The 24,682-nt window shown below is 35.2% G+C and overlaps 1 protein-coding gene and 3 pseudogenes across 1 annotated transcript; all 4 read left to right on the top strand.

Moving 5' to 3' along the window:
• The first annotated feature begins 381 nt into the window (after positions 1-381).
• On the top strand, positions 382-1,495 carry LOC132176293 (serine acetyltransferase 1, chloroplastic pseudogene; annotated as a pseudogene).
• A 3,654-nt stretch (positions 1,496-5,149) lies between these two features.
• On the top strand, positions 5,150-6,618 carry LOC132174805 (serine acetyltransferase 1, chloroplastic). Its single transcript, XM_059586487.2, has one exon. It carries the CDS (start codon positions 5,234-5,236, stop codon positions 6,380-6,382), a length of 1,149 nt encoding a protein of 382 aa, XP_059442470.2. The 5' UTR covers positions 5,150-5,233; the 3' UTR covers positions 6,383-6,618.
• Positions 6,619-10,388: 3,770 nt separating this feature from the next.
• On the top strand, positions 10,389-12,212 carry LOC132174602 (premnaspirodiene oxygenase pseudogene; annotated as a pseudogene).
• Positions 12,213-13,795: 1,583 nt separating this feature from the next.
• LOC132176263 (cytochrome P450 71D11-like) lies at positions 13,796-15,515 on the top strand (annotated as a pseudogene).
• The last annotated feature ends 9,167 nt before the right edge of the window (positions 15,516-24,682 follow it).

Below are 24,682 nucleotides of genomic sequence, written 5' to 3' on the forward strand. Positions count from 1 at the left end.
AAATGTAAAACTAAACGATGTGCCGTTTTCTCCTCAGTGTAGCTAACTAGTCCAAGATTGTAAGACCACAAGTGTGTGAATGTGCAATGAGAAGCTTCATACCTTTGAAGATGCCCTTACCATAATATATTTGAGACCCAGAGCATTTTGGATATGAAATATTCTATATCCTCTTATGTCATAATCAACAAAAAGAATCCATTCCTAAAGTTTCTTGTCTCTTTTTTCCCTATTGAATTTTTCGTTTCGTTTCGTTTCTTTTGCATTTACCTTCTTTATTCCCTGCACAATTTCATCAATTACAATCACAATTTCTACCTCTATATATGGCCATAAGAGTAAATCGAATTCTCCAAGCCACATCTCTCTCTCTCTCTCTCTCTCTCTCTATGTCTGGTTGTTTCCTTGGTTTGCCAATCCTTCTCGAACCCATCAAAACCAGGTACAACCACAAGCCATACATACCTATGACAACCTGTGTAGGCGGCCCAAGAACCGAAAGGTCCGAAACAACACTAAACCACCGCTCAGATCGATCCCATGGAGAAAGTTCCCTGTACAACTACATGAAATTCTATAGGCCCAGTTCTATAAATCTTCTTTCCTGCACACCCTCTGGCCACAACCAAGAAAAACAAAATCAAACATGCAGAATCATCGTCAAAGAAATTGAAGGGGGGAAAAAAATGATATATGGATGAAAATGAAAGAGGCCAGTATAGATGTGCAGCAAGAACCAATACTGTCCAGTTACTATTTCAGTTCAATCTTGTCTCATAATTCACTGGAGAGTGCGCTGGCGAACCACCTATCAATCAAGCTGAGCAACTCTATCATTCCCATGAATACCCTTTTTGATCTGTTTGTTGGTGTTTTCATGGAAGATGATGAAATCATGGGAGCTGTAAAAGATGATCTGAAGCCTGTGAAAGAAAGGGACCCAGCATGCATGAGCTACGTGCACTGTTTCTTAAATTTTAAAGGGTTTCTTGCATGCCAAGCGCATAGGGCTGCACATAAGCTATGGTTACAAGACAGGAAGGCTTCTGCAGTGTTGATCCAAAACAGGATATCCGAGATGTTTGCGGTCGACATTCATCCGGGGGCAAAGATCGGACGCGGGGTATTGCTCGATCATGCCACGGGAATTGTGATTGGAGAGACGGCAGTGATAGGAAATAATGTGTCAATTCTGCATAATGTGACTTTGGGAGGGACTGGCAAGGATGCTGGGGACAGGCACCCAAAGATTGGAGATGGAGTGTTGATAGGGGCAGGGAGTAATGTGTTGGGGAATGTTAGGATTGGTGAGGGTGCCAAGATTGGGACTGGTTCAGTGGTGCTGAAAGAAGTGCCACCAAAAACCACCGCAGTTGGGAACCCTGCTAGACTGGTAATTGGAGGCAAGGCTAACCCATTTAGGCTTCATCACATTCCTAGTTTAAGCATGGACCATACTTCACATATTGTTGAGTGGTCTGATTATGTTATTTGAAGCCCCATTCACAATTTTTTGCTTCTTTGGTATTTGGGTTTTCTTTGTATTGTTAGAGAACAGAAGTTCTCTCTCAAATGAAATCTCAGTGTATACATTTGTAAGAGAGCGTTTAATGCAGAGAAACACAAATCCCCCTTTAGATAATCTTACTACTCTAAGGTACCCTCTCATTTAACCCACGAATTCGACAAGAAATTAATGAATTATGGTTGAAGGATCAGATTAGGTTGAACAAAATTACCGAATTATGATTTACCTAAGTAATCTTATACTCATTCTTCCACACGATCTAAACCCGACACATGAATATGAATTATCACCTTACTCTCATTATCTCACTGCCTCAGTCAGCATGCTTGTAGCTCTCCCTGTTCCTGTAATACCTTCAGGTCTCCCTGTTCTTCTATCATTCTTCAAGACATATTGTGTGATCTAGAAACATACTTTTAAGTGTGGATGTCTTTTTTGTTAAAATATTAATTTAAATAAATAATTAAATTCGGTTAGAATAAATTGATCAACTTTCCGTACACATACTTTTAAAAAGAAGTAGAAATGCAATAAGTGTGAGGCAGAGAAAGATATGTGTTGGCATCATGTTGTTATATTTGCTCAAAATTTATAAACAATTAATAAGAAAAATATCGCTTTTTCTAGATTAAAATTATTTAAAAGCAAGAATCGATTCTTAAGGAATAGTGAAGAATAAAGGAACCCGTGAATGGGATTTTGGGGTCGTCGCCTTGTCAGTGTATCTTGGTCCGTTTAGTTTAACGATTTTATCACGCGCCGGCAAGTGGTTTGCATGCTCTATCTTCCATCTTCTTTATCGTTGGTGTCTTTATTTTTGAGGTTTATTTTTTGTTTTAATACTATTTCTAAATTTTCTTGTAATCTTGTTGGTGTTTTTTTTGCATTTTCCTCGTATGTTTCTTTGTTTTTGTTGTAGCTTTAGGGCTTTGGATGCCCTTACCACCAGTTATGGTGCTCTCTCGTTCTGGTTGCAAATCGTTTTGCGGTGTTCTTTAAATTTTGTGCTAGTATTTTTTTTCGTTGGCTTTAATTTGACCGTCATCAGTGTCTTCTATGTTTCTGTGGCACTCCTTCAGGTGTGTTGTTGCAGTGCTCTTGGTTGCACCATCTTTGGTGCACCATGTCAAACCACCTTAATTGGTGGCCATGGTTCTTGGTCAGTGTGCCAAGAATCAATAATACCACGTTATTTATTTGATGCATTCTCTTTTTATTTTTGTTTACTTACACTAATTTGGTCAATTTGAGGCTTATTGTTGGGTTGTCCAGCCTTTTGTAATTTGTCGTAATTTCTTTGTTGATGTTAAAAAAAAAAAAAAAAAAGTGATTTTTTCTTGTTTTTTATGTTTTAAATCCACCTTTAAAAAAAAAAAAAAAAAAAAAACATTTCCAAATAAAGTATTTTCGTCATTTTGTTTAAAAATTTACTGTTATTATGTCGACATGAATGGTGCCAAATCCCAAAAGTAAGAAAATAGTAAAAGATGGCTTATTAATTCCCTATCACGTGCGTAAATCAAGACGTAATTGGTTACGTAAGAAAGTCAACCATTTTTCTGTAACGTAGTCAAGCCGCCAAACCCGTGTCTTCCGTCCGTCCGATCAAATCATCATCCACAAATTAAAAAGAAATTTCAAAGCGCCGCGTCATCTCATGCGTCACGGCCGTTTAGTATGCACTTTTTTTTTTGAGTTAATTTACATGTATTTTTAAATACATGTAAGTTCAATAAATTGTTTCTAAATCAAATTTTTTAAAAAAGTTGTTTTTTATATACCCATTGGGGATGGTCGGCCACCCCATGACCGTGGGGTAAAATTTTGGTGAGCAAAGTCAATGGTCTAAATAACTTCGAGAAACTCTGATAAAGCATCAATAATAACAAACAAGTTTTAGAAAATTTCAAACTTCAAACAAGCTAATTGGTCTACTCCACTCCACGACGGCCCTCTTTGAAGGACATAAATTCTTTGCAAGAAAATTACCTTGTTGTAGAGCTTGCTTGAATTTCACTTGCTTAATTTATTTGAACATCCATTTGAGTAGGTTGAGCCCGAATAAAATCTCACAGAATTATACAAAATCTCATTATATGGAATCTAAATCCTTCTTTATAAAACCTGTGTCCCCTTTAAGAACTTTTGTTCTTGATTTTGTTAATACTTTATAGAAGAAGTTTTTTGTTTGAAAAATTGTTTTGATGTAACATAAATATAAAAATAATTGTGAGAGTTATGTATTTTGCGTGGTTTGTTACTGCTTTTATTTAAAAAAAAAAAAGAAAAAAATTATTACCAAATAAAGCTGAAATTACGAGGAAATAGAGTAAACAACTTGCGTATACGTATCAACTTTTACACGGTCTCTAATATTAGAGTATGATTTTATTTTATTTTTTTTATTGTAACTTGGGATGTGTTACTATCTTAAGCCATTATTGATGTCCCCTTTTTTTTAAGGGAGATAACTGTTGTCCTTTGTTCCAATATTATAATTGCCCATTACCCAAAAAAAAAAAAGTTGATGCTTTTAATGTCCCTACTAAAACATTTTTACGAAAATGGAATGAGATATTATCTATTCATGTACTTTTTATGTAATTATAAAATCAATTTTTCATTTTTCTTTGAATGAAGTGATTATCATTTCCCTAAAAAAAAATAATAATAATAAAAAATGGAACATGTATGTTTTGTATAAAAAATGTTTAGAGTTTTATAATTTTTATTAAAATTTCTTTACAAACTCTTGTGATAATTTAAAAAGTAATTGAGTTTTAATTATAACTCATTATAAAACTCACGTATCAGTCTACATGCGTAGCACAACATAAATATCATTTGATATGAAAATTTAATTATTTAATAATTAAAATGATAAGTGTTATGTAAACTAACACGCAAGTTTATAAAATACTTCAAATAAAAAGTGTACTCACCCTACAACATCCTTTTGGAAGTGGAATGGGGCATATGATTTACTCAAACGACCTTTCAAATGTATTCTTTTATTCTTATTCCCTTTTCTCATTGTCCCAATTGATATGAAATTTCTTTTACTTTGTAACCACATGTTGTGTACCTAGCCCTTGCTGGCCCTTAGGGCTAACTTGTTGGCAATTAATCTACTGGTTAAAATTTTCATGGATATAGTTAGGTCAGCTCAAAAAATTGGGAAGCTATTGATATACATAGCATTCGCTAGATCTATAAGGCTCGTCTACTTTAAGCAACCATCAAGGGCTTACACCTGGAGTAGATAGGCCTTATAACCCCTTGATAGTTTGCTCCCCCAATTTTTTTTAATTTTGCTCACCTTATACCTAAAAGTCTAATTCCGCCCCTTCGGGTGGCGGGATTCTCCAAAGCCTAATACACAAAGGTGAAACCGACCTGCCTATATAAAATGGAGAAGATTTTTTTTCACTAGCAGCCATTAAGCCTCCTTCTAATACTTGGCGTGTTTTACAATATGTTTTATAAAATATTAATTTGGCATATAAAAAAGATTAAAAAAATAAAAAAAAATAAAAATTTCTTAGATGGTCCACCACGCTTTCCTTGAAACTCTATAAATCCTCTCCCTCTTACTGCATGCGACACGCATTTCTCGACGGAATATCCGAATAAACAATATTACTTTCTTATCTTATTATTTTCATACACACAAAAAATTTCCCGAGAAAATTTGAATAATTTTCCATGAAAGTTCTGGTCTTGGGTCGCCGCTTGTCCCTTTCCTTATATAACAAGACCTCCCCTTTACTCTTAATCCCAAATGTTCCCTCGCCCAATTTTCGTCCCCGCACTTTACCACCGATTTTCACGGTCCCCAAACACCACAAGAATTTGATGGCCGCTTGTGTTGGAGCTTCAAGAACCTCCATAACTGAACCCAAACCAGTTTCCCGCGACCCAAACAGGTCTCAAATCGACGACAATGAATACAACTACGTGGAATTCTGCCGACACGTTTCCTGCGTACCCATTTGCCCGGATACGAACATAGACGAGGCTGATCAAGACGAAGATGAACACATCGTTGATCTATGGCTGAAAATGAAAGAAGAAGCTCGGTTCGATGTGGAGCAGGAACCCATATTGACAAATTACTATTACAATTCGATCTGGTCGCATAGTTCATTGGAGAGCGCGTTGGCCAATCATCTTTCAATGAAACTGAGCAATTCGAGTCTTCCTAGCGGTACCCTTTTCGATCTTTTCGTGGGGGTACTTGTGGGGGATGTGGAAATCACGGGGGCCGTGAAGGATGATCTGAGAGCAGTGAAGGAGAGGGACCCTGCTTGTATAAGCTACGTGCATTGCTTCTTGAATTTCAAAGGGTTTCTTGCTTGCCAAGCACATAGGGTGGCACATAAGCTGTGGTCACAAGGCAGGAAGGTCTTGGCTTTATTGGTTCAGAACAGGGTGTCTGAGGTTTTTGCGGTGGATATCCATCCGGGAGCTAAGATTGGGCGTGGGATATTGCTCGATCATGCCACCGGTGTGGTGGTCGGAGAGACGGCTGTGATTGGGAACAATGTGTCAATTTTGCACAATGTGACATTGGGAGGGACTGGGAAGGTTTGTGGGGACAGGCACCCAAAGATTGGTGATGGGGTGTTGATAGGGGCAGGGACTTGTATTCTGGGGAATATTAGGATTGGGGATGGGGCTAAAATTGGGGCTGGTTCGGTTGTGCTTAAGGATGTTCCACCTAGGACAACAGCGGTTGGGAACCCAGCTAGATTGGTTGGGGGGAAGGACAACCCAGTTAAGCTTGATAAGATTCCTGGTTTAACTATGGACCATACTTCACATATACATGAGTGGTCTGACTATGTTATTTAGGGGCATGTCTCAGTTTTTTTTCTTATGCTCCTTTTGTATTCTGATTAGCTTCTTATAACCCGGGTTTCTTGTCTGTGTTGTAAGTGAGAATAGAAGTTCTCCTAGTAGCAAACAGGGTACCCTTAAGCTGCTAATGTATCTATGTTGAAGGGCTGTTTTATGTTTGTAATATTACAACCTGCCATGACTGTCTGTGATCATGTGCTGCTATATAAAGTTTTTTTTTTCTTTTGTTATGGGATGGTTTCCTGCTTTCTTTATTCTTCTTTTTATTATTATTATCTTAATTATTATTAGTACTATTTTTGTTTTCTTATGATCAGGATGTGATTTTGTGAATCAAAGGCTGAGTACTTGTGAATAGCATGATTCTCCAAGGCGATTCACTTTCAGTTATAAGGTCAGGTTGCAACAGGGTTGAAAAACCTCTTGGCTTATTGAGTCTGCGATTTATGATATATGTCCCATTCTGAAGGATATGGTGTTTCTGGTCTGTCATTTACGTAGATTAGCCAATTTTGAAGTCCATAATTTGGTGAAGTGGGTTGCTTGTTGTGATTGTGAATGGTCGTGCCTATCCCCATCTCCATTTTTTCTAGGTTCGTTTGATAATTTTGCTTTTTGGTTGAGAAGTGTTGTGACTTATATAAACGTACAAGTAGTTTTGAGTGTTTTGTATTTGAAGTTGTTTGTTGATTTTTTCTTTTTTGTTGGTAGTATATCAAAGTGTCTTGGAGAAGCAATAAAGGAAGTTCCACTTTTTTACTTGCTGGGGGAAGTAGTCCAGCTTTACTTGTGCCAAGTCAAGGTTTTCACCATCATGGATGAAGATTTGGGGAAAGGTTTAGTCTGAATAGAAGGGTATAGACTATAGATCGTGATAAACTGAAGACGTGTGCAAATCACTGCAACAAAGAGGACTACTGTGAGATTGTTTAGCTTTCACCATCCGCCTATGATGGAAGTAGAAACCATGTAGATATAAGCAGTTGGGGCATATATGCAAGTACTCTCCTGACATCTAGTTGAGAGAATGAGGAGGAGAGGTAGTTGAAGCAGAGAAAATTATGGGTGTATAAAATGAGCCATTTGCTTCTCCCCTCCACAATTGAGATTACACTGGGATTTATGTGATTTTTTCCAGAAGGGAAGAAGAGTATGCAAATTAAATTATGCAGAACCTGAAAATTGCCAAGGCTATGGAGGAAAAGAGCTGCAAATTTACGTGGAAATGTATGACAGCGTTTGAAAATTAAGTTTGCTTGAAACTTAACAAAAAATTTCTGCCAGTTTCCCAACTTGTTTCTTGTTTCTCCTGGTAAAGTCATCTTCACAAAATTCATTTCCCACATCCTCGACGCATTTGCATTATGTAGTAAAGATTGTTTAATCGCAGTATGTTCATCACCAAAGGCTCCAGAGATTAGGCTTGAAAAGGTTGCAGACTATGAAAGAAGCTAAATTCAAGCCAGTTAAAAGCTTTAGATGATCAGAAAGCCACTCATGAGCTGGATTCCCCACCCTTTCAAAATCCCAACAAACACAAACTAAAATAGATGTTGGCAGCCAATGATGAAATCTGCACAAGCCGTCACTTCTTGTGAAAACTTCAGAGAGCTACCAAATTGACCACACCGTTAATGACATTCATGTCTAGTGTGCCGTCAGGTGTGACTTGATTTTGATCATCGTGGGCTCCAAGTTTGCTCTTTTTCTTCTTTCTTTCAAGAAGGAGAGCAGTGGCGTGTTTCCCTTCTCCTACCACAATTAGGAGATCTTTTAGCCGCCTCTCACTTCTGTAAAGAGTATTCTTTTCGGCGATTCATTGAACAAGTGTGAGAGACAGTGAAGATAGCCGCCCGCAACAAAGTTTCTTACTATGCTTGAGCCATATTGTGAGATGGTGAGAGAGACAGAGCAGCCACTCGTGAGAGGTGGATTTGGGTATATTAGGACTTTGGTTTCTAGTAATTTTTTTCTTTATTATTATTTTTACTCTTTTTTTTTTTTTTTTAATTTTTTTTATTAATGATATTTTCTCATAGTCGTCTTTGCTTGTAGGTATAGGCTTGTTAAGCTAAACCACATAAATCTTGGTATTTAGCATGATTGACTTATTTTATTTTGTTCTTTTCTGCTTCTTTGTGATATGAAAAAATTATTTTGTCATAATAAATTAGTATCGGGATAAAAAATTAATTTGTCGCAACAATTCAAGCTAGTGTTCATGATAATCGCTTTAATGATAAGTGGGTCTTATGTGCCCTAAAAAGAATTTGTTTAGTACCTATAAGTCAATCAGTGGTGGCTCAATCTTGATTAGAAAATGTAACCTACAAGATTATTGGTATTGGTACGATTAGAATAATAATGCATGACATAACATTTTCTTTAAAAATTCAGTTTCTTTTTATTTTTGGTGGGGTCATAACCATCATTGGCCTTCATATGGCTCTGCCACTGAGTCCAATATAAGAACAGTAGACAAAACAATAAGTTTTATTAATGCTCATTCAATTTTAATCATTAATTAATTTAAAGCAAATTTGAGTGTATAATTAGTATAGCAATATTGTATGTGTGCTTACCATCTTCTAATACCTTGGAAAGAGTAAACCAATCATGAATTGTTGGCTTTAATTATTGTTATGCATAGGAGTAAAAAATTGATCGTAAGATTTACTTGCCCTTCTCTATTTGGAATTGGAGGGACCCTCATGCTCAGGATTACTATAACAAACGGCTAGGATGCATAGAACAAGTGCCACAAGACATTCACCTCAAATTAAGAAGGTCTTACTCGCAACTAGCTAGTTGAGACCGGCAGAAGTGTTTTTTTGTGATGTCTTGTCTGTGTTTTACTTTGTTCATCTTAACAAACAGCCCAATATACATAATTCTCTTTTTTCAAAGAAAATTTGTTTTCACTTTATGTCACCTAAAAATATTTTTTGAAATAAAAAATAAAAAACACCCCCAAACACTTTAACAAATATACTCTTAATTTTTTATTTTTTTTTTTATTTTTATTAATGTGTTTTAAGGGGGTGTTTTTTTGTTTGAAAAAGTGTTTTGATGTAATATAAATGTGAATATTGTTTTTGTGTTTCTAGTATTTGGGTTGTTAGTTAATATTTCTGTTTTGCCAAAAAAAAAAAAAAAAAACCTGTTAAGGTTTTTAGTGTTGACAAATTTAGTGTCAGAACATGCTTAGTTAGTAAGCCTTAGGTTTAGGCTGAGTCGGGATCAAAATGCGGTTGAAGAAACATCAAGAATTGAAGTTTGGAGTAGCTTGATCCATCGTTCAATATGTAGTTTTTTCACTCGAAACCCTAGTGCATGATCAACCAAGTTTATGACGGTAACAACATAAGTCTTTTATAAGTAGAAAACCTACAACATAAGCCTTTTATAGTAGATGCATTTGGAGTTGCTGGCTCCTATAATGGTTTTACTTTTCGAAGAGTTACTCAAAAAAGTTTATACTTCCTCACCAAATCTTTGTGTTATTTATTTTTGCTTACTCTCATTGTGGTGGTAATATATGTGGCGATTAATTTAATAATCGTTTGTTTGGTTAATTGAGCTATTTCATAATTGAGGTCTAAACTAAAGCTTTGAAAGACAGAAAATAAAAATTTTAACAAACACAAAGACAAAGTAGCTAGGGAATGGAGAAATGCTACATGCAGTACAGTGAAAATCACTATTAAATTTTGTGGATTTGATGGTAATTTTTACTATCATATCAAGAAATGTACCTAAGAGTAAGCACTTAAAAGTGCATGTAGCATTTCTCCGGGAAGGGGCATCAACAATATGCTGCTTTTTCTAGTAGGAAGAATGCAGGATACCAATCAAGTAGAAGACAAACCAGAAATCAAGATACCAAGGCTCCACAGAAGGCATAAATATGGATGCATGAGAGAAGCAGTAATTCTCATCCACAGTTCTAACTAGCTACTTTCCTCACATGGAGCTCCAAATGTTCCCCTTTCCTATCCTGCTCACCTTCTTTCTCTTTATCTTTGCAGCACTGAAAATAAGCAAGAGATCATCCAAAACCAACTCAACCTCAAATCTACCCCAGGGCCATGGAAGCTTCCTATCATGGGAAACTTGCACCAGTTGGTTGGCTCTCTTCCCCATCGTGCATTGAGAGACCTTGCCAAGATACATGGTCCTCTCATGTATCTTCAGCTGGGAGAAGTTCCCACCATTGCAGTTTCATCTCCAGAGTTAGCCAAGGAGGTGATGAAAACCCATGATTCTAACTTTGCAACAAGGCCTAGCATTCTAGCTTCAGAAATCATGTCTTATGATTCTGCAGACATTGTCTTTGCTCGATATGGCAATTACTGGAGACAACTAAGAAAAATTTGTGTGCTAGAGCTTTTAAGCTCAAAACGTGTTGAACTTTCCGACCAATTAGAGAAGAAGAGCTGTCAAACCTCATCAAATGGATTGCTTCAAAAGCAGGATCTTCTATCAATCTCACAGAGAAATTGTTTTCAACCATGTCTATCATTACTGCAAGGGCAGCCTTTGGTAAGCAATGCAAAGATCAAGACAAATTCCTGTCGGCTGTGCTGGAAGTTTTTATGGTGGCTGGAGGTTTCGAAATTGCAGATGTTTTTCCTTCTGTTAAACTGCTTCATCTGATCAGTGGGATGAGGATAAAACTTGAGAGGTTGCATCAAGTAGCTGACAGGGTGCTGGAAAACATCATCAATGAACATAAAGGGGCCAAGGCAAAAACAAAATCAGGAGAGGCTGCTGCAGCCATAGAAGATTTGGTAGATGTTTTCTTATCCTTTCAAGAGCATGGTGGAAGTGAGTTTTCCTTAACTAACGACAACATCAAAGCTGTAATCCTGGTAATTATATTCACCTTTTGCTGATATCATGATTACCATAATTATCATTATCTTCACCGACCCCAATTTTCCTATAAATACGAGTTTTTTTGTATCGTAAACTTCATCAAAAAATAAGAGCAAGATATAGTTCTTTTGAGCTCTTCCCTAATGATGGACGAGCGTGTCTAATACCAAACAACCCATAAATCTTTATCTTCTCGTGTTCTCTTTCTTCTTTCTCTCAGAACCTACTTGGAGTCACTCAGATATCTTTCTTTCTATTGCTTTAAAGGGATTTTTTTTTTTTTTTTTTGGAAGTGCATGATTCAAACTTCATTGATCCCTTTCAGGACATGTTCAGTGCTGGGAGTGAGACATCAGCCACAACCATGACTTGGGGAATGGCAGAAATGATTAAGAATCCAACAGTGATGAAGAAGGCACAAACTGAGGTGAGAGAAGTCTTCAATAGAAATGGGAAGGCCGATGAAACAGCCATGAATGAGATGAAGTATTTGAAGTTGGTTGTTAAGGAGACCCTGAGATTACACCCTCCTGCTCCTCTGCTAGTTCCTAGAGAATCTAGAGAGAGGTGTGAAATTAATGGGTATGAAATTCCTGTCAAAACTAAAGTCATTGTTAATGCTTGGGCAATTGGAAGAGACCCCAAATATTGGAATGAACCTGAGAAGTTTGATCCAGAGAGATTCCTTGATAACCCTATAGATTTTAAGGGGACAAATTTCGAATTTATCCCATTTGGAGCAGGGAGGAGGATTTGCCCAGGGATGACATTTGGGCTTGTCAGTGTTGAGTTTGCACTTGCAATGTTTTTGTACCATTTTGATTGGAAACTTCCTGATGGAATGAAGCATGAAGACATGGACATGGCTGAGACCTCAGGCCTCAGAGCTAGAAGAAAAGCAGATCTGCACTTGATTCCCACTCCATATTATCCGGTTGCCAGTTGAATAATTAAGCTCAAGAATGGAAGATATATAGAAGTTTCATTGCTCTTTGGATCTTTATCATAGCCATATCATGTACAAATCTATTGCAATGTGTTATGGGATTTCTTTGAGTTAAATAATGCATTGCTAATAAAGGTGATCAGTGTATTAAAAAATGCTATAGGGTGTTCGTGACATATGAAGCAAGAGAACTGCTACATGCCTAGGTGAAGTACATTAAAAACATCATACAGCTATCTTGTTCTGCCAAAGACAAACCAGCAGCATATGTCAGGATCTCCCTTTGGTCCCAAAACCAGCAGCATACGTCAGCAGCTATTTTGTTCTACTTGAACTATCACCTGTTTTGAGAAGACTCCTCAAATTTCAAACTCTCAATTTAACTCTATGCAATTTTAAAAAAAAAATGAACATGCAAATACAGTAAATAAGCCCCATTACAATTTTTTGCAGAGGATTGTGCTATTATTGAATATAAATAATACTCAATTACGAAATAGAAGTCAAACAAAAACACACTAGTTAACCTGAAGAATGATATATAAAATAAACAAAACAGAGAGAGACGTGGAGTGATGTAGAGGTTGTAAAATCTAGAAGGCATGCATAAAAAAAGAATTTTGAATGTTGAAAGGCATTAAAAGAAAAATATGGGGAGAGAGGGATTGGATGTTGTAAAATGTTTTTTTGCAGCTATATGCCTTGACTTTCGTGTATTTAAATATTACATCACTTCAACATTAATGTGTGTATATATATATATATATATATATATATATAGATGTCGATTATGATGAATCATAGAATCTACTGTTTGTTTATGTTTTTCTTGTCAAGCCCTGCAATTACCCACGTACGTCTCTCTATCTCTCTCTACTTAAACACACTTTTTTATGATATTCAATTTTAAGCATTCTTTAAGTCAAAACTTGGCTTATATATATATATATACACGAACACGATAAGAGATAACCATTCACGTGTGAGATATATATACCTCCTAATATACATACCCTCACATGTGTCACTAGTAACATCGTATGAGAAAATTATGCCACTTTGGCACAACTTATTGGATACTGTGTAGATCAATAGTCACTTTTAATGTCGTTAGTATAATGAGACGATAAAAATAATTGGTTAGCGGCTTCTCCTATAGAACTAGAAGGATGAAAATAGTGTGAAGTGGACGTCGTTTCTGCTAAAATGTAGTGAGATTGACGTCCATTTTCTTTTAGGGCAAAGTTTTTTTTCAAATTGGATTAAAATGATTTCCTCCAACCTAATCTATAATAATAACATGTGTTCTTTGAGCATGTAAAAATCACATATTTTTTTAATAATAGGGATAGCATCGACATAAGAAGCTCCTCTTTCAGAAAGTGGCAAGATTACAACCTAGTAGAAGACAAAACATAAATTATGAGGAGAGAATATTTCCAACCTAGAAAGTCGAAACCAAAGTACTTAAAATAAGAAAAGAATATTTTACACTCTAACTAGATCTAAGGCTTCACAGAATGCATAAATATGAGATGCAATGTCACCATTATGAGCAGTAACCCTCCAAGTGATCACATATCATGGAGTTCCAATTGTTATCTTTCCCAATCCTGTTTATGATCATGATGTTTATAATGGTCCTGAAAAAAAGGGAACAGATCCACTTTAAATCTACCCCCAGGGCCATCGAAGCTACCTATAATAGGAAGCATGCACCACTTCATTGGCTCTCTTCCCCATCGTGCACTAAGAGACTTGGCCAAGAAACATGGACCTTTGATGCATGTTCGACTGGGGGAAGTTTCCACCATTGTTGTTTCATCTCCAGAGCTTGCCAAAGAGGTGATGAAAACCCATGATTCCATCTTTGCATCAAGGCCTAGTATCCTAGCTTCAACCATCCTGTCTTATGATTCTACAAGCATTGCCTTTGCACCATATGGCCATTACTGGAGACAACTAAGAAAAATTTGCATACTAGAGCTTTCCCGAGTCCCGACCATTTAGAGAAGAAGAGCTGTCAGGTCTCATCAAATGGATTTCTTCCAAAGCTGGATCTCCAATCAATCTTACCCAGAAAGTGTTTTCAATAATATTTGGCATTACTTCCAGGGCTGCCTTCGGAAAGACATGCCAAGAGCAAGATAAATTCATATCAATTGTGAAGGAATCTATTGAGTTGGCTGGAGGTTTCAATATTGCAGATGTATTTCTCATATAATGAAGAACATGATCAATGAACACAAAGAAGCAAAGGCAACAACAAGAGCAGGAGAGGCTGCAGCAACAGCAGAAGATTTGGTAGATGTTCTCTTAAAATTTCAGGAGCATGGTGACAGTGAGTTTTCCTTAACTAACGACAACATCAAGGCTGTAATCATGGTAATCTCATTCACCTTCTGCTGATATATCATGCTTTTCTACTTCCACACAATTCCACTCAAACCTCTTCATCAATCTATTTATCTCTTTTTATTAGTTTAAGCTTTTAGGATAAGCATTGATTTAACATGATATCAAAGCTGATGTTCAGAATTCAAACACCGTGAAGTTTGACCTCCATTGTGATGGGGTGTGATGAAATATAAATTAAATGATTAAATTCATCTCTTGCTACAAGCATAAACTTAAACTTTTGAGATAAGTGGTGATTGAATAACACCTTTCAGGACATTTTTGCCGCCAGGGGTGAGACATCAGCCACAACCCTGAACTGTGCAATGTCGGAAATGATAAAGCATCCAAGAGTGATGAAGAAGGCACAAGCAGAGGTGAGAGAACTCTTTAACAGAAAAGGGAGAGTTGATGAAACAGCCATTGATGAGATGAAATATTTGAAGCTTGTTGTTAAGGAGACCCTGAGATTACACCCTCCTGCTCCTCCGTTACTTCCAAGAGAGTGCAGAGAGAAATGTGAAATTAATGGGTACAAAATTCCTGTCAAAACTAAAGTCATTGTGAATGCATGGGCAATTGGAAGAGACCCCAGATATTGGACTGAACCTTAGAGTTTTGATCCAGAGAGATTCATTGATAGGTCTATTGGCTTCAAGGGGACTAATTTTGAGTTTATCCCATTTGGAGCTGGAAGGAGGATATGCCCAGGCATGGCATTTGGCCTGGTTAGTGTTGAGGTTCCACTTGCACTGCTTTTGTACCATTTTGACTGGAAACTTCCCAATGGAATGAAGCATGAAGAATTGGACATTACTGAGTTCTATGGAGTTACAGTAAGAACAAAATATGATCTGCAATTAATTCCAATGCTTAATTATATATAATCCCTTGCCAGTTGAGTAATCACAGTCATGAACTGTGAGATTTATGAAAAATTTACTCTCTTTAGTTCACAGTATGTGTAAGAAGTTGTGTTAAAAACAAGTACACCTCAGTTGTTGTGGCCCTTCATTGATGTGTTAAGTTAAGCAGCTTGATTTCCTGTGTGTTGGTAGCTGTTAGAGAAAGAAACAGTGTATTTTGTATGTGGAGGAATCTAGTACTCATAATAGAATTTATTGGGCTAACTTTATTTTATATAGGTGAGAGTATGGGCTTCTTTTTCTGTGTCCAAAAATGGCCCATCCCATTATGAACCAAAAAAGGAAAGAAATAAATATAACAATCTTCTACTTGGACAACATAAGTCATTCGATTGCAAATTGAAAAACAAATGCTAGCAAGCGTCTCAAAATATAAAAGAAATGTGTAAAATATGAGAATTCTCTAGTCCTTTTTATAGCATTACTCAAAACTTATTTTGACTCGGATGTCAGGACGGTTACTTGACGACCATCTAACAATTGAGCACCGCAAGGCTTTTTAGAGCTTCAAACAAGGAACGTCATGACGTTCATCTGACTATAAGAATAAAAACTACAAAATATATATCAATCTCTTTTTCACACCAAATACTTAGGTGATGAAGAGATTATACAAGCAGAGTTTTGTACACCTAACATACTTCATTAGAAACTCCAATATAGAAAAATAGTTCTCTTCTAAATATTTCCTGTTAGCCTCTTAAACTGATCAAACACCTTAATAATAACAGCTAAAGATTTCACATCATCTGATTAACATTAAGAAATCATCTGCAAAACGAAAATGAGTGATATGTAAATTTGAGTACTTAGGGATGAAATTTGAACAAACTTGCTCCCTCCACTGCCTTAGTCATTAACTTTGTCAAAACCTCCATTACTATATATAACAAAGAGATAAGGTGACAATTTATCACCCGAACACAAATCTAACGCAAATCTTTTTTTTCTTTTGAAGAAATCAAGTAGACAAAGGGACGTTAGTAATGCTGTAATAACTTAGCGAAAAATGCTAGCTACATTTGCGTTAACACCTTAAAATGACTAATTACTTTGAAACTTTCATAGAATTTTTTATAAAGGTCAATGAATGATGAAACCCAATTAAGAGAGTCATACACTTAATTCTCTTAATTTCATAATTAATGTCTACTTTCAGAGTGCATCTAGCTTTCCATTTCTCTTTCTCTTTACCTTAGGAACAAGTGTAATGATAGTTACAATTACCACTCCCAAAAGCTTACACCATTTGCAAAGAAATTCTTTATTGCTTCAATCACATCAAATCGAAAAATAGGCCAAGCCTTCTGATTGAGCAATAGCTACTACTATCTGAGAGTTGGAAATATGTGCTTAATTGCACTATCTTTTTTTCCTTCTAAGTAGTGCTTGCACTATCTGATTCTCCATATTTTCTTCTTCCTACCCAAAATGACGTCATTGAGATCCAAGTAGATTTTGGTTTATTTGATTAGGTTCCTCCACTTTTACCCATTACTGTTAATAATAAAAGATTCAACCGAACTAAGTCTCATGATTTTTTCCTTCGCATTGAAGAGTTTTCTACGTAAAAATTTAGTATCTTGCTTGATTTATTATTTCTGCAATGTTTGTGAGCTAATTTTGGAGCTAAAAGTTGTTATTGGCCTATTTGAATTGCAAAAAATTAATAAATAAATAAACAGCTATGTATTTGTCATTAGCATTCACCCTAACACAAAGCACCTACAAAGTGAACAAAGAACTTGGCCCTAGGTTTAGAGAAAACCTAGAGAGAAAAAACTGTGCTCCCTCCTCTTTCCCCTCCCCCCCTACTCCCCTCCTCTTTCCTCCCCCTCCCCTTCTTGTTTTTTCCTTTCTTTTTTCATTTTTTTTTGTTTTTGTTTTGTTTTTTCGACTAGTCCAATTGCTTTGGCCATCCATTTGTTTATGTTGTGTTGCCTCCATCCGCCCTTATCTACCACGTGTTGGCCAGTGCGCTTCGCCTACTTCTCCTCAGCTGTGTAGCTGTTTGCTGGTTTTTTATTGTGTTTTTGTTATTTTTTAGTAAGGGTTTGACTTCTCCTTAGATCTGCTTTCATGAGCGATCTTTGGGGTGAAGGTTTTTGTCTCGACTTTTGGGTCAACGAGGATTAGTTTCAGTGTGAGAATTTTGCTCTTATGGCCGATAAAATAAAAATTGAGAATATGGGCTACCTATGTATCAGATTGAGTTTGTCTACAGCATATAATTTATCAGAGTTTTATGCTCTTGATTTTTTTTCAATGAATGAATATGAAAGATTCTCCTCAAAAAAAAAAAAAAAAACACACACACGCACAAAACACCTGCATCCCTTTTTTTAAAAAAAAAAAAAAAAAAAAAAATTGACCTAAGTTTTATGGTGCTTACTTTTCATTATAAGTTAAAATATGTGTGTGAAAATACATGCTAAAGGTTATACACCAATAAATACTGAACATGTATTCTTTTTTTTTTTTTTTTCTTTTTTGAAATGTACCAAACATCTACTTAATGAAAAGTATAAAAGAAAAAAAAAATAGCAAGAATGACACTTGAATTCTGATGATCAAAATATTAATAGAAAATTAGTAGGAAACTCTAATATTGTTGATGTGATACTTATTATATTATAATACAAATAAAACCCATAAAGTTATAATAATTTTAGAAAAAATAGAGAGTAAAATAAACAAAAGCTTCTCTCTTCTTTTTAATACAAAATAAAACACACATTTCACTCAATATTTAATGCAATCAAATAAATTTCTTTCAACACTTCCAAAAAATGCTAGAAAATTCGAGTAAATCAAAAAAAAAAAAAAATCTAATAAAATATTCAAATGAATTAAAACATAGAATCTTATTGGTGTGATACCTATTATATTTCAATACAATGAAACTTTCTAGAGAAACGAACATAAAAATAATTAATTTACAGTCGTGAAAAATTTATATATAGATACACAAAGATAAATCCAAAAATGATATGATAAGTGTTCTACAAAAATGAAGAAGAAGCATTTTTAAAGGAAAATTCTTTTTGGTTACCTCTACAAATATGAAGAAGAAGTATCTATGTATCTATTTATACATAGATACCCTAGCATATAACTCGCGCTCTGCGCATGGTTCTTTATTATATTTGATTTTAAAACTTAAACTACAGTCAAAAAAAAAAAAAAAAAAAAAAAAACTTAAACGCATCTTAAAAAAAAACCTTAAAAATATGCTTGAAAATCCGAGTAAATTACACAAAAAAAAAAACAAAAAAACAAAAAAAAAAAAAAACAAAATCCATAAACATTCAAATGAATTAAAACATAAGACCTTTAATTTTAGTTTAATTTATATAAATTAGAATATGTTAAAACATTGTTGGTCTGGAAAAAAAAAAAAGGTTAAGAAGAATAATTACCTCCAACTTGAATTTTTAGGCCAATAGATTATGTTTTTGTTAATATTGGAGAGTGGAGAAAGAGAAAGATAGAGATGGAGAGAAAAAAGAGGAGAGATATTAATGTTGAAAAGTGGAGGGAGAGAGATGTTTTTTTTTTTTTTTTGAAATTAAGAGAGAGAGATATGTTGAATGAAAGTGACAGACTTGGAGAGAAAAAAGAGAGAGAGACGTGGAGAGAGAGGAGAAAAAAGGAGAGAGAGAGAGAGAGAGAGCGAGAGATATGAACCAGTTCAAGTGAGAAATGTGGAATGAGAGTGAATGACTTGGAGAGAGAGAGAGAGAGTGAGAGAGAGAGAGAGAGACGTTGAGAGAGAGGAAAAAAAGAGAGATAGAGAGAGAACAAAAATATGAACCGTTCAATTTTTAACTGTTCAGTTTTTTAAATAATGAGTTAAAAAATCGGTTTAGTCTTTCAAAAAAATTGATGTTTCAATAAAGATTTAATACAATCAAATAAATCATCTATCTTATTTTAATACAAATAAAACCTATATAATTCCTAATATTAAAAGAAAAATAAGCAAAATAATATTGCTTTCAAAAGTAGAGAAAAAAAAAAAAAAAAAAAAAACCTTAAAAAAATACTTGAAAATCCGAGTAAATTACACCAAAAAAAAAAAAAAATCCACAAACATTCAAATGAACTAAAACATAAGACCTTTAATTTTAGTTTAATTTACATAAATTAGAATATGTTAAAACATTGTTGGTCTGAAAAAAAAAAAAAAAAAAAGGTTAAGAAGAATAATTACCTCCAAGTTGAATTTTTACGCCAATAGATGTTTTTGCTAATGTTGGAGAGTGGAGAAAGAGAAATCTAGAGATGGAGAGAAAAAAGAGGAGAGATATTAATGTTGGAGAGTGGAGGGGGAGAGATTTTTTTTTTTTGAAATTAAGAGAGAGAGAGAGAGATGTTGAATGAGAGTGAAAGACTTGGAGAGAAAAAAGAGAGAGACATGGAGAGAGAGGAAAGAAAAAGGAGAGAGAGAGAGATGTGGAACGACTTGGAGAGAAAAAGAGAGAGAGAGAGAGAGAGACGTTGAGAGAGAGGAAAAAAAGAGAGATAGAGAGAACAAAAATATTGAGGTCTTATATTTTATTATATATTTTTTTTTTCGTTTTTTGATTTACTCGAATTTTCTAGCATTTTTTTGGAAGTGTTGAAAGAAATTTATTTGATTGCATTAAATATTGAGTGAAATGTGTGTTTTATTTTGTATTAAAGAGAAGAGGGAAGCTTTTGTTTATTTTACTCTCTATTTTTTCTAAAATTATTAGAACTTTCTGGGTTTTATTTGTATTACAATATAATAAGTATCACATCAACAATATCAGAGTTTCCAGCTATTTTTCTATTAATATTTTGATCATCAGAATTCAAGTGTCATTCTTACTATTTTTTTTTTTTCTTTTATACTTTTCATTAAGTAGATGTATGGTACATTTCAAAAATAAAAATAAAAAAAAATACATGTTCAGTAATTTACTAGTGTATAACCTTTAGTATGTATTTTTACACACCTATTTTAACTTATAATGAAAAGTAAGATAGGATGCGTTTAAGTTTTAAAATTAAATTATAATGAAGAATCCCGCGCATAGCGCGGGTTATGTGCTAGTTCTAATAATATAGCACATTAATTTGTTCAAGATGCTATCATTCTAGCGAGAAAATTGGAAACAAAGGATGATCATTCAAAAACAGAGGGAGTATTGGCGTATTTAAAGCCCCGAAAGAATTGACCGCATCAACGAAAGATCCGGCAAATACCATATTTTTAAGGTAATCAACAACCCATATTTAAGTTTTTTAAGGTATTCAACAATTTACTAATTCAAAAGCTCATTTTCTTATCTGATTTTTTTTTTTTTTTTCAAGGGATTCCATATCAGTCTCATTCATAGAAATCATGAGCATAAAGCTCTTACAAGCAACCATAGCCAAAATTACGAGGTTACAAGCGTCACATATGACGTATTACATTCCAGACCCAAAACCAATCTACTAACCCATGACTAATCTTCATATTAAAAAACAGATTTGTGCCAAACAGACTCAAACTAATGCATATGTAGTGCTTATTCATCGGAATTGAGGGTAAACAAACCCCTAATCGAAACTCCTCCTCATTGACCCGAAAGTCAAGATAACGTTTACATCCATAACCCAAAAGTCTAGACCATAGCAAATAACCCAGAGGGCATCGCGCATGCAGATCGGGAGGGGATAGAGCCTTATTACAAGCAAAAACATGAAATAAAAGCGTACAGGGAAATAAAGGGACTAAAACAAAAATACAATCAGAATAGAAAAAAAGGGACAAACAACAAATGGAAACCAACATAACAGGGAAAAAACCGAAGAATCACACTAAGCGGGAAATGGCAGCCGGAAGGAAGCCAATCGCGTGCTGGCCGGAAACAGACGCGAAAGGTGGCGTTGAAGCTCATCGCGGGGGGATACGAGGAAAGACTCGACAACGGATGGTGGGCGGCACAGCGGGCACGGAGGAGATCGGCGTCGCACACAAAACAAACTGAGGGGGAGTTTGAATGAATCCCCCAAGAGCATCACCCACAAAGTGTGATAAACAGGAAAGACAACAAAAACAACACAACAAAATACACGGCAAAAGACAGACATAAAGGAAAGGAAATAAAACAACCAGAAATGAAATCAAAAAAACAGCCGGAGAGAACCGAAATCAAACCACATCCGGAGAGAAGGATCTAGTGCAAAAGGTGTGATGGGCACTGGCGGATCCGAGTAGCAAAGTGGTAGAGCACGTGTCGAGGTGGAACAGGCGATGAGCGATTGATCGAGCAGAGGACGACACGAACCGGAGCTAAACCCGAACCAGCAACCGGCATGGCAGATGGAGAAGGGTGGAAGATCGGCCTCCAAAAAAACCCTAAAATCAGAAAAGGGGCGGAGAGGGAGGGAGAGGAAGAAAACGCCCAAAGAACAAGGGACATCAAGTAAATAGGCTAACTCTAGGGCGGTAGGAGAAGAGGATGAGGGGATGAGGGGGGAGGGGGAGAACTGACGACACTCTCTGCTAAAGATGAAACTCTAGCAGAGATCTAAATTGCTTCCCCATAATAGACTTTAAATTTTCTTAGCTGTTTGTTGATTTTTTATTGTGTTTTTGTTGTTTTTTAATAAGAGTTTGACTTCTCCTTAAATCTCTTCATAAGCAATCTTTGAGGTGGAGGTTTTATCTTGACATTTGGGTCAAGGCGGATTAGTTTCGGCGTGAGAATTTTGCTTCTATGGCCGAGAAAATAAAAGTTGAAAATATGAACTACCTATGTATTAGATTGAGTCTATCTGGAGCATATGATTTATCAGAGCTTTATGCTCTTTGATGTAAGGGCTTTATGTTCTTGATCTTTTTTCAATGAATGAATATGAAAGATACTCCTAAAAAAAAATAATAAAAAAAAAGAGCACATGCATCCTATTTTTTTTAAAAAAAAATTGACCTAAATTTTTAATTTTTCTAATCACATCCTTTAAGTAGCCGATTATTCTAATAATATTGCATGTTAATTTGTTCAAGATGCTATCATTCTGGCGAGAAAATTGGAAACAAAGGATGATCATTCAAAAACAGAGGGAGTATTGGTGTATTCAAAGCCCCGAAAGAATTGACCGCATCAACAAAAGATCCGGCAAATATACCATATTTAAGTTTTTTAAGGTAATCAACGACGTTAACTCCTCTTCAAATTTTATGTGTCTTTCTTGCTCTCTATCCGCTATCCATTATGCTGAAAGGAAAGAATCAATTTTGATGGGTTTAATGCTTCTTTTGCAAGCCGTTTGGCCGTGCCATTCAAAGTCCGCTAGACATGGTTGACCTTCCAACAATGTAGAGAGCTCAAAACCCGCCTAGTTTCATCAATTAGATGTCCACACTGGCTCAAATTTTCTCCCTCTTTTTTCAGGGCCCTGCTCCACTCAAAGAGCATCACCTTCAAGTACTACCCTAAAAAATCCCAATTCTCGACCAAAATTTACAGCTGACAGATGTTAAATTAATAGTTATCCCAAAAACTTAAGCTTATAGGAAGAAGTAAATGTAATCATTTAATCATTACTTTAACACTCTTCTTCACGTGTGGGCTCAAACTCCTTTTCAATAGGTGAAACCCAACACATAGAGTATTTAATTGAAAATTGGGGGTGAAATGACGGAATCAAGGTTCGATCCCAGAACTTTTGGCTCTGATACCATATTAAATTACCAGTTATCCCAAAAACTTAAGCTTATAGGAAGAGGTAAATTTAATCACTTAATCATTACTTTAATTTGCAATATCTTCCTCAAATTAAAAAATTGTGATATATATATATATATATATATATAAAACTTTTTCAATAATGCAAAAAATTGAAAAGGTTGCCTCATGTTTTGTTTGCTTGCTCCAATTATTTTTGTATGGGTGGGTACGTGGATCCATCCTTGGTTGTCCAATCTCCATTTGTCGGTTTTTGTAGGGGTAATGCTAGAAAAAAGGTTTTTTTTTTTTTTCTTTTATTTTTTTTAAGTGGGTGTAACTTTTAAAAATATAATCTGATCAAAATTCAATAGTGATCCATTTCAAATTCAGTAATAATTTTAAAAGCTGCATCACCTTGAAATGAACAAAAGACAAAAATCTTCTTCTTAACATTACTCAATTCTTCACACTCTAAAACTTATCCCCCTTCAACTGACTATTGACGATCGTGTTGTTTATCCAAGTGAGGTTTAAGGAGGGTTGAAGGGTATTTCGAAGGTTATGCTCCTATTTGGATCCCCTCCATTGTGGATTCGAAAATGGTTAAAAAGTCTCGAGACAGTCATGCTCATTCTCAATATTTCTTGCTTGTCTGCAATTTGCTCCGTTTAAGAAACTTTGCATACTTTTATTGCCTTTATTGGTTATTCCTGTTACTTTAACCCGACTCGTTGTTTTTTATTGTTATGTAATTTCTCATTTCCCTTTTCTCGTATCGAATAAAAAAAAAAAAAAAACCCTTTTGCATTAAGCCACAAACATGGAGAGGGCGATCCCATATCAAGTTACCAATCCTCAAGTTTATCTGATCATGTAAATATATATTATATTGCAGCGTTGAGATTCCCATTTGTTTGCTTCAGGTGGGGTCTTTCATTAGTTGTCGTCGAGTGAGCCATGCTTTGAACAATTATACAACAACTTTATACATGTCAGACTTGCTTGTCGTGTCAAATGAGTTTTTATGTTATGTATCAAGTTTAAGTTACATTGAAGTGTGAGTATAAGATTATATAAATTAATCATAATTAAATTTATTTAGTTAAAGTCAAACTTTTTAACCATATTCGCTTGTTGCGTACAAAATCTGAGTAGAAAAGTCTGCACTGTGGAAAAATTTGAAAGAACCCCATGTGAGTAAATCTCTAGCGAGTAGCGATAGAGATGTATCTGAAAGAAAAGTCTGCACTGTGGAAAAATTTGAAAGAACCCCATATGAGTAACAACAGAGATGTATCTGAAAGAAAAGTCTGAACTGTGGAAAAATTTGAAAGAACCCCATATGAGTAAATCTCTAGCGATATATATATATATATATATATATATATATATATATATATATGACGCAAAGTAAATCATTTTCATGATTACCTTTATGAATTCAATAAAATTATTTCAA

The sequence above is a fragment of the Corylus avellana genome, chromosome 3 (genome assembly GCF_965113065.1).
Source record: "Corylus avellana chromosome 3, dhCorAvel1.hap1.2, whole genome shotgun sequence".
Lineage (NCBI taxonomy): Eukaryota > Viridiplantae > Streptophyta > Magnoliopsida > Fagales > Betulaceae > Corylus > Corylus avellana.

Excerpts from the sequence above, each read along its gene's own strand:
- LOC132174805 (XM_059586487.2), top strand. The coding sequence starts at position 5,234 with ATGAAAGTTCTGGTCTTGGGTCGCCGCTTGTCCCTTTCCTTATATAAC.